General features: G+C 45.9%; 1 protein-coding gene across 1 annotated transcript in view; it reads right to left on the reverse strand.

Annotated features, from left to right (window-relative positions):
* The window catches only part of ADCY5 (adenylate cyclase 5), a 204,269-nt gene extending 193,622 nt beyond the window's left edge, over window positions 1-10,647 (reverse strand). The window contains exon 1 of the mRNA XM_066553913.1: window positions 9,326-10,647. Coding sequence (XP_066410010.1) covers window positions 9,326-10,327 — 1,002 coding nt within the window. The 5' untranslated portion in view covers window positions 10,328-10,647. The remainder of the gene's footprint in view (window positions 1-9,325) is intronic.
* Between the last annotated feature and the right edge of the window lie 246 nt (window positions 10,648-10,893).

The following is a 10,893-nucleotide window of genomic DNA, read 5'->3' on the forward strand; positions in this document are numbered from 1 at the left end:
TCCATCCTGGCCTTAAGATCCAGAGAGTTCAGCACTCAACAGCAGTTCCCACACTAGTAACCTACTTCACGTTCAACGGCCTGAAAGACTGCATTTAGCTTTCAGCCTGAGTGAGACTGACACTGTGATTACACATTCTCCCACCACACTGCACAGCCTCCTCTTTCCTTAGCACTGCAGAGCATTTCTTCCTCTCCCTATGAGATTACAAGTAACCACCTGCCCAGAAAAGAGAAATCCCATTTAAATGGAAACATCTTCATTAATAACATGTCCTTTGGTCCCCCCATTTGTGTGCATGAATACCCACATGTTAAAAGCAAGAACACAGGCAGAAAGCTGCCATTGGGTACCTCCCAGCAAATGGAAAGAGTTCATCACTCAGCTAGCGTGTCTGAGGAGCTCTGTCATCTGTGGGCTGACCAGCAAACTACTGTTTTTAGAAATACTGATTTGAGTAGTCCCTTACCACATTGCTGGCTCTAAGAATTCAGTTTGCAGAGGGAGAGGGACAAAGGGATCGGTGCTTGTAGCATTTAGTCTAGAACAGGGAATTAAGGGAAGGAGGCATGGCTTTTTCTGGAAGGGAAGATACAGCCAGGGAACTGTTTGCATCAGCAACATTTTATGACAGATTCTTGCAAGCAATGTCATAGCCTTTTCTTCTGACTATGAAGTGAGACAGAATGTCTTATACAAGCTGCAAACATATTTGAAGAATAAACAGTTTGCGTAAGTTGCCTCTTTGAGAGATCAATTTCTAATGTCTGGGGGGAAAAGAAAGACAAAACACAAACCTTTCTTTATTTCTATTCCCCCTGTGTTGCATCAGCACAGTTCTTTGTTTACTGTCTGCAAAGATGCACTCTGATACTAGTGGAATGTGTATATTGAATTTGAAGAGCAGCTTTAATTCCCAAAACTCAACCTCCCAAAAGCAAAGTTTCCCAGGAAAACACAGGATGATAGCCAAACACGGCAATACCACAAAGACCCAATTCACAGTAAAAAATTTGAAGGGTATTACATGGGTGTGTAAAACTTTTCATGAAAAGAAAAGGCAGTTTAATATTTCATCTGGAAACTCATCACTCAAACTGCAGAAGAAGCAGTCTAGGTTAAGGAATTATAAACAAAATCAGGGCAGGATTGAGGATGCTTTGAAATAGACTTCTCTTCTGCTATTTCTGCTGCTATGAAGTAGGAGAAGCCACAAATGATGACTATACAATGCACACTACAGACAGTCCTGATAACATCTTAAATACACAAATATGATTTGTGTTCCTGATGTCTGGGGAAGGGAATAAAGATACCTGGCAATTACATTAGTGTCATATAAATATGGAGAAAAAAGAACACAATGATATTTTATTTGCAGAACAAAGCCTGACAAAACAATGAAACATTCTATAGTGAGTGCTGCAACAAAAATCCTGCTAGGCATTAGTGAGGCCAGCCTGGCACCAGAAGCAATACTTTGGTGATGCCAATGCTGCCCATTAATTCTTCAGCTGTGGGGGGTCCTACCATTTGTAAACACATCATCTTTGTGGGGCAAAACCAACCACGTCTGGCTGGAGGAGCTCACAAGCTTGTCTGCCCACCAGGCTCCTGGTGGGACAGAGCTCCCCAAATGTTCAAGAGCAAGACTGGAAGTGCAAGGGAGAGCTTTAAAATGTGTTCAGTCCCTTTCTCTGAGTGTCAGAACAAGACCCTCTCATGCTAAATTCTATGGCAGGTCTGCTGAATGCTGCCATTCCTGTACCAGCCAGTGATGAAACCAGCAAGAGTCAGCACCATCATAAAACATCATGGAGAGTTTCACTGGGAGTGGTCCAGTTGCAGGTGCTAAAAAGCATTTTGAGTCTTGTCTTGGCCTGACAGCCATTTTATGTGTGACCTTATTAAGTGCTAGAAACTTCAAACTTTCTTATGATAAGGTGAGAAGATTTAGGAGTTCAGGAGACAAATATATTAAAATTCTTGTCTGTTTCCCACACCCCCTCATAACTAGATTATCCTTTTTAATATCTTTGGGGTTGTGTTTTTTCATTCACATGAGATTTCCCCTTGGGTTTTTACCTAGCCTAAGGACTCCATAATAATGAATCAAATTAAGTTTCTGGCAGCAGCGGGCTACCTCTCAGGTAAAGACAAAAAAAAAGTAATATTTTTTTAAAGTATCACCAATGTCAAAACAAAAAGAAGAAAGAGCATCCCATGGATGAAAGATATCACAAGTTCAGATCACTAGGCTAGACTTCAGAGGGAGGGAAGGAACTAACACCGAGCAGATCCCACATCAAAACACAGGACTTGCAGGAGATGAAAAAGTCACACAGCAGTTAGACAGGAACCCCACCCATTTCCCAGAAGCTGTAAATCTTCACATTCCTTGCACACACTTTGTCACTGTCCTACCCCTCTGGGCCATAAAAAACCAACATGCAGCACATCATGAAATCAAGTAGCAGCTGGAAGGCTCCAGGGAGATGCTGGTGCACTCCAGCTCCCTCAGCACCACCTCTTCTGGGTACAGATTACCTGACCAGGGTGCCATGTAAACCCTACAGTACAGAGCAGATGGAAGGACAAACCTTGCCCAAGGCTGGTAAAACCTGGAGCCCTGTCTTCTACCTCCTAAAACAAAACTGGGTTCTTTTCTCTGAACCATACCCACCTGCACAGGGAAAAAGAATGAACAAACAAAAAAACAAATAAAAAAACATCCCAACCTAACAAAAAAACCAAAAAAAACCAAAAAAACCCCAACCCAAAAACAACACAAGAAGATAAAAAAAAAAAAAACAGAAAAAATTAAAAAATAAGTAAAATGAGACAAGAGGAAAAAAAGAGATGATAATGAAAAGAAGAAAAGAGAAAGACAGGAGCTTTTCAAAGCATGGGTTCTCGGAAGCCATTACCAGCTACAGGGTGGATCACTTGACCACACAGATGGAATATGCTGTCAAAATAATTTTGGTTTTTTACCTCTCAGTTCTTCAGGTGTTGCTGGGAATTTTTCATTGCATCTTCTACCAGGACAGAAAGAAAATTCTTTTAGTTTGATTAGAAAATGAGAGTAAATATCCAGTAGTACCACAATATGATGACCAAACCAGCTGTTACCGAAAGACTGTAACTACTCCAACGACTGCAATGGCTAAAAAGTTAGCAATTGTTCCACTTTTCTTAAAAGACAGAGAGGGAGCCATGGTACATGACTGAAAGATTAGCTAATCAGACACAAATTGAATGCATTTGGAGAACAGCCTGGTGCCCAAAGTTCACATTCCAGCTGGGCTGAGTCCCAGTCCTCTTCCAGCCCAGACCTTGGCAGTGCTGCCCACACCACAGTGGACTCAGAGCAAAAGGGCATTTAGGAAGCACTGGGCTATTCAGGCTCCAGGAGGGCACAACCAGCTCCAGTGAGCCTTTAGCACCAGGATAATCAGCATTTTATATCCACTGCAGATTTATAAATCATCTGAATGAGGTTAATCACAAAAGACCTCATAAAAAATAAGATGTCCTGCCTTGGACGGGTCTCTGACAGAGAAGAGGTGTCAAACTAAGCCATTGTGCCCAGGACACTGAAGGACAAGTCAATGGCTGCTTTGTAAGATTAGGGCAAAGAAATTTGTCCTTCTGCCTCCAGTACCTTCATGAATCCTGATGCTGCTCTGAAGTATCTTCACCTCTCCAGAAATAACCAGAACTAGCACATCCTGCCTTTTCAAGCATGTCATAAAAGTGCCTAGAAGGACAAGTCTTTTTGCTATGCACCTCAATCACCCCCATTAGGTTTTGTCTTGAATTCACCAAGATCCAAGCCAGTTATAAAAGTGTGATTATGACCACAAGGCTAGGAGAAATTATTCAAATGGGTCAGTTTATCAAGACAATAAAACTATTAAGAATCCAGAAACACAGAGAAATTAGACACACAGCACTCTATCACACTAACAGGTTTTGATACTGGTGAACATTACGGTGAAATATTAAACTAATTCATGGTGGGGGGAAGGAGGATAAACCAAGGGGGTAGATTAGGAGGTGGCAGGATTATAGGATAATTTAGGAGATAAGAAAAACAGATACGCCTTTGTAAACCTCAAGCAACACATGCCCAAGAGATAAAGACAATATTCTTACAAAGGACTAAATTGATACACAATACCTCAGGGATTTACTTAATTACTTCTATTACAGAATTACCCTAGGGAGGCAATTAGCAATGCAACAGTTACTGAATATTTCAGGTTGCCACTTTTTGCCCTGAACAGAAGACCACAAATCAATTTTCAGTAACTTCGGTGCAACAGCTGCTCGGGCAGATTCTTTAGTAGTGAGCAGTGCTAGACTCTTCTCATTGCACAAGAGCCCCACTGATATCAATTATACCAATATTTATGCAGAACAGGGCATTAAGTGCTGTTTGAGGCACCCAGTAGCTGGCCCCATGTGGCTGAGCACCTTAAAAATCCCATCCTATACAAACATTACTCAAACCTATTTCCAACTGGACAAAAGTAAAACAGGCAGCACATAACCACAGGGGAGCTGACACACAGATCCATCTGCATTCCAGGTGGTTCATCTCTCCTTCTTGATGAATAAAGACAATGCTGCTTGAAGACAATGAAAGCACAGTGCAAGGACTTGATTAACACAGTGCTGAGAACCTGTCTCTAAATCAGTCATCACTCACGTGTAGTAGGCATGCTGAGGCTGAGATGGAACATACAGTACTACTTCTCCTACTGTGTGACTAACTTCTTGCTGAATGCCATTCAAATTGCCAACTGGAAAGCATCTCTACGAGGTGCTAGGAGATCTCCACAAGATTCAAGTCAATTCACTGTTACAGTAAGGAATTGTTTTTAGCCCTGCTGAAGTGAGTTTGTTTATGAAGAGGAGAGAGACTGGTTCTCATACCACCAACATCTTCTGAGAAACAGTTAAACTGAAATGTTACACTTTCAAGAGAGCCACCATGCAGATAAGATCAATCATCTACCATTAACATGCACTGACAGAGAGAAAGGCCAACACATACACACTTCTCAGAAGTGAAGGATAAGGAGTGCTAATGTAACATTTTTATGATGGAGACATGGAAAAGGGTCGAGCAAGAAGGAGCCCTGAATCAGAGAGACAAACAAAAGACATGTGCCGAGGTAGTTTGCTATCAGAGATCCTTTGCAGAAGGTTTGCAGTAGTATTTGGGGAGAAAAGAGATCAGTGAATTTCAGTTTCTATTCCATTGAGGTTACTGACACAAGACAAAAAAAAGGTATTTATTTTTCGTGGTACCTTACCAGTCACCCACTCGCACTGAGTTAATAAACTACAAAGACTTAACTGTATCCTTGAACATGGAACATCAGAAAGTTACAATAAAACAGGTTTGGATGGGAAAACAGGAGTAAATCTAACCTCAGTCCACGGGCTTGTTTGATGTTTGTATATGGCATTCTTATCCCCTAGTCCTGGTCCCCCACTCACTCCCACACATAATTCCCATCCCTTTTTAAGTCTGATTCAGAGTCCAATAAACTCTCTTGTGAAATTCCCTGTCCCTTAGCCCATAGTCTTACAAAAATATCGGTGCTTGCTCAAGACTCTCTGCGCTGAGGGCAGCTGTCTCCTCACATGACTTCAGTTAAGCATCTGCAGCCCACAGGCTGAACCTCTGCCCATGTGCCCATACAGGCCCGTGGGTCAGCTGGGCAGCTCGCTCCAAGGGACTGGGAATAAATCTCACTGTTTTCTCTGCTGTGAATGCAAGGCAGATTTCTGATAAACGGTACACTTCTTTCTCAGTTAAGTATAGAAAGCCTCATTCACATCTAAAGTAATGCTTACGTGAATTCTAGAGTTGAGCGTGTTTTCAGAGCCTGAAAGTGCATCAGAGCCAACACATGGAAAAGGTGGCCTGAAAAGAGATACACTTACATGCAGGGAGAAGACAACACACTTCCATACAGTGAAACATATTTGTAATCTGTCCCAGAATAACACAAGAACATAAACCTGAAAACTAATACAGTCATCCACTCCCCAATAAATCCAAAACCAGTTCCTCTAGAGCTAACTGGTCACAGGAACAAATGAAAAACCCCCTTTTAAGCAGTCAGAATTTGTAGTTGGTAGAGCATCACCTATTCACTGTGTTCCGCTTCCAGCAGCATGCTGCCTTTGGAAACAAGTAAGTTCCCAAACACAGGATTTCTTTTTCTCCCCTCCCTCAGCACTGGATAACTTTTTAATATAAGGCAATAATTAGCACTTCTTTATTCCAATCAAGCCTCAATTCAAGAAGCTAAGATCAACCTCCAGCTGATCAGACTCACAGAGGAACCAACTATACTCATCTTTTTGACTGAGGTGCTTTATCGTTTGAAAGACAGACTCCTCCAAGTAGCAAAGAGAAGTCAGAGCCTATTTTCCAAATCCAGTGACTCCAGAAGAATTATTTTAAAAAGCAGCTCACTTAAGACTGAACAGTGACAACTACTCTTGTTCTTGGCACTTTACGGATTCAGAAACAGCAGACTGCATGAACCCTTCCATGAAGTCTGACTAGCATAGCATTGGAGCAGAGAGTTTGGGGACAGAAAAATCCAGCAATGATAGGAGAAGATAATTCAGACAATAAACTCATGCATCCTCAGCTAGGGAATACAAGAAGCTGCCTTTCCCCCAAAAGGGACCTTCTACCAAGAATTCCACTCTCTTGAGAAAGAGGAGTTTGTAACAGGCTCTAGAGCCTTATAAAAGTGCTCAGGAGTCAACACAAGAGTCACCCTGCCTTAAACATCGGTGGATCATAACAAGAGTGTATGATTTCTCCTGGTTTGGAAACAATTCAGAGAGGACTTAAAGCAAAAAAGCTCCCACAAAGTAAAACTTGCTTAAGTTTTATAGTTTAAAATGCCATGAAAAAGAGAGGAAAGGTGGTAAACAACCTAACCAGCCTTTCTTCTGTGACTGCTGGATGTAAAGTACCATCTGGTCACAAAGGCACTCACATTCACTCCTGCTCCACAAAACCCAGGCTGATGTGACTGCCAGTGTGAAGTCACAGAAAACATTTTAACTCACTCTTCTTGACTTATCTGGTCTTCACCTGCCTTTGCCTCTGGTAGTTTGAAGGAGGAAAATAGGGCTTGTGCGCATTAGGGGGGCAGAGCTGAACACAACTGATTTCCACGGCAACAAGATACAGCCCCAGTGAAGAAGGCCTGTTAGTAGCTGTAAGGCAATGTGCTCAGCAGAACAGATTTTCTATCAGACAGCCAGAGATAGCAGCTCGTGTTCATACACAAACGTGTAAGGAATCTGATGCTTGGCCTTGTACAACCCAACTGATTTAGCCTGTGCTACGCCAGTGCAGACCATAGCAAGATAGAGACTGTGTTAGTAGGAAAAATAAACAGTGGAGAGATGCTCTGCCTTTGAAGATAAAGTAAAAGTGCTCCTAGGACATTCCTCTTTAACTGAACATTTATTGCCAAACCATAGGAAAACCCCAGCATTACTATGAAAGCAAAAGCAACTGTGCAAGGCACAGATTTGTGCGTGCTGTACCATCACCTAGTGCCCATGCTTCTACCTTTGACAAGTGCACATTCATACATGAGCCAACCTCTTACAAACAACCTGCTATTTGGGACAGGAGGGAGCTGTAATTGTTCCAAATTTTCTACTGAGGGAGTCAATCATTTGGCCTTTGAAGTTTAGGCTCCTTCCTATTAAAATACAGCTACCAACATTTTCCAACGCAATGATATTTTATTCATTTGTTAGTATGCTCCGAACCCTGCTCATAATAGACTGCTAAATCTTCTAGCAGCAATCATGATGGGATTTGCCTTGCCATGTAAGGATGCAGTCTCCAAACACACTGATTTCAACAGGACCAGTCTCCGTTTATAAAGCAAAAAGCACACATGAGGCTTTGCGAGACCAGAGCCCCAGTGGAGAAGAGCTGAGGCCATTAGCAAACTTTTTCAAGTCAAGCAGAAAAACACCAACTGTCCCACTCACAGTGTATGCTCTGCTGGAAATGCACAAAAAGCCATTTATATCAAACATAAGAAGAATATGTCACATACAGTTTATAAAAATATTGGTAACAAACTAAGAAAAAAGCCAGAAACTCTCCAAGTAGGCTTAACGAGGCTGTGGGGAGAAGAGAGTAATTTCATGGGCTATTTTGTATAGCAAAACAGTGACAGCTCATTCTGACGAGGTTTTATTTAAGTCCTACAACTTTTCTTGCCACTGCAATAGGTGGAACACAAAACAACTCAGAACTAAGACTCAAAGCAGGCGCTGAGCACGAGGCTTTATTTTGTATTATGTGTTAGGGCTGTAAAATGACCAAACACCTGATTTTAATAAACAAATCCTTGGTAACACACAAGTATCAGGGCTGACTGTGACAGGCTCATCCTTGCTCAGAGTCCTGCACATCAGAAGGATGACAACTGCCTCATAGCTTCAATGTTTTACATGTGGTAAGCTTAAAGCACGAGTCCCAAGGCTGCCTGCTTCACTTGAAGAGTGGCGCCTTGTACTGCTGTTGTTTATACAGATATGGTAATTAAAAATTGCACTGTAATGCATTTGATAATAGTCTTATTGTTCCCATGGACTGAACTGCTTCAGTTAAACATGATATCACAGCTAAATAACAACCTGCATTTATACTTTTTTTTTGGTACTTTTTAATCCTGCCTGTACAGGAACTCTGGGCTTTTTCACCATAGAGATTTCCAGCACATTTCAGAGAAAAACACTTTTCTGCTAAACCAAAAGCCTACCCCACATTCCCATGGAGCACACTCTCTTAGGATGCCTAAGCTCTGTGCTAACACTGAACCCAGAGTGACACACAAGGATAAGCTCTACCTTACAAAAACAGCCAGACTTTCCACACCTTTCTCAGTAAAACAGCAGCATGCTTGGATACTGCTCCACAGGTGTGCTTAGCACAGGGCTGTTTACATTGAATTCAACTGAAGGGCACCAGCTGACAGTGCTGGAGCAGCCGTCATGGGAACCCAGTAAGACAGACTTCTTGTATGTTTAGAGCCTTAACGTGGAGCAGAAATGGAACACCACAGCAGTGAAAAATAGCAAGATTACAGGCTAGCACTGCACACCATCCCACCCAGCAGCAGGTAACCTAGGAGTTCAGCTGAAAGTCCTGCCAACCTTCCAGCATCAGCCAGGCCTGTGGAAGTCAAGACTACCCCACTTCCCTCGCCCTTCAATGCTGAGCACACATCCAAATCACTCAGGGCTTGCCTACCTGCTTCAGGAGGAACTTATCCTCCGCGTTGATCTTGAGGGAGACGGCCAGGTGGATGGCGGAGAGCACCACCCCGCTGATGACCGCGGCTCTCATCCGCACCGGCAGCAGGGTGTAGATGCTGTAGATGAAGAAGACGGTCCACCAGATGCCCTCTGAGGCGCTCCTGGGCCACACCAGCAGAACCCCTACCACTTGCACTGCCAGGATCACCAGGATGACAGAGTAGCACGCCAACCACATGTGGTCCTGGTGGAAGTTGTTGCGGTTGCACACCATGCACAGCACCACCATCAGCACGATGGCCAGGGAGAGCACCACGACATAGGATACCTCATAGCGGCCGTGTGCGGCATGGAAGATCAGCATGACCACACAGACCAGCACCAGCACGGCCATAAGCATGGTGAGGCTGCTCTGGTTTAGCCGAAAGAAGTAGCGCTGATAGAGACGTTCCAGTTTCTCAGACTGGAACTTCTTGGACCTGAAGATTTGCAGCAGGCTACTACAACAACTGCCCATGGAGAAGGCCGCCTCGGAGTCCCCCTCGTCCCCGTCCTCTTCCTCCAGCTCCTCAATCTTGGCCTTGATGCGTTTCTCGTCCAGCCCCAACTCCACAGAGCGGGGCCGTACCTCCCCCTGCTCCCCCAGCTGCCGGGGGCTGGCATTGTTGGGGGCAGCGGGGGAATCACTGCCGGGCGGGTGGCGGGACCGGTGACGTCGGCTGTCGTCACCGTGCTCCTGCCAGGCGGATTTGGACCTAAAGCTCATCATCCTGCAGCCGCTCTCCCCGCGGTTCCGGGGCTCGTAGTCTTCCTCGCTCCTCCACCTGCTCGACATGCGGGAGGCCTTCTTGCCCGAGGACCTGTTGGGAGGCGGCGGGTAGGAGTAGCCATTGGCCCGGGCCTCCGCCTCGCCCCAGGCTGAGCGGTGCTGCTCGGTGCCTGCCCAGGGCGCGGGACCGCCGAAGCCCGGGGGGCTGACGCTGTTGGACCGGGACATGCCCTGAGGAGCGGGGCCGCGGGCGAGGGAATGAACGCCGGACAGGCGCAGGGGACGAGCCGCCGGGAGAAAACCCCAAAAGGCAGCGGGGAAGGAGAAAAAAATGAGGGGGAAAAAAAGAAAAAAAAAATGAGAAAGAAAAAAGGCAAAACCCGCAAACGCCCCTAAAGTCTCCGGAACGGCCGGGCGTCCCCAGAGCCGGGGTGTCCCCGGCGGGACGCTCAGGGCAGTGCCATCGCCGGCCCCGGCACTTCGACACCGCCGAGCGCGCTCGGCACCGCGGGGACCGGGACGCCCCCGGCTCACGGCCGCTCGCCCTCAGCCGCGCCGCGGCGGCCGCAGGGGCTCGGGGCGCCGCGGGGGAGCCGCATCGCAGCGCGCCCGCACCGCTCCCGCCCGGCCCCCGCCGCTCGGGGCCGGGCGCAGGGCGGGCGCTTCGCGGCGGGCCGGTCGGCGGGGAGCGGGCGGAGGCTCAGGCTCGCAGGGATGCGGCAGCCGGCGGCGGCGGGAGCATCCCCTGCCCGAGGGGCGCGGCGGGGGGGCTGCCCGGGGCGGACCGGGCTGCG

Source organism: Molothrus aeneus, chromosome 7, assembly GCF_037042795.1.
Source record: "Molothrus aeneus isolate 106 chromosome 7, BPBGC_Maene_1.0, whole genome shotgun sequence".
In the NCBI taxonomy this organism is placed as follows: domain Eukaryota; kingdom Metazoa; phylum Chordata; class Aves; order Passeriformes; family Icteridae; genus Molothrus; species Molothrus aeneus.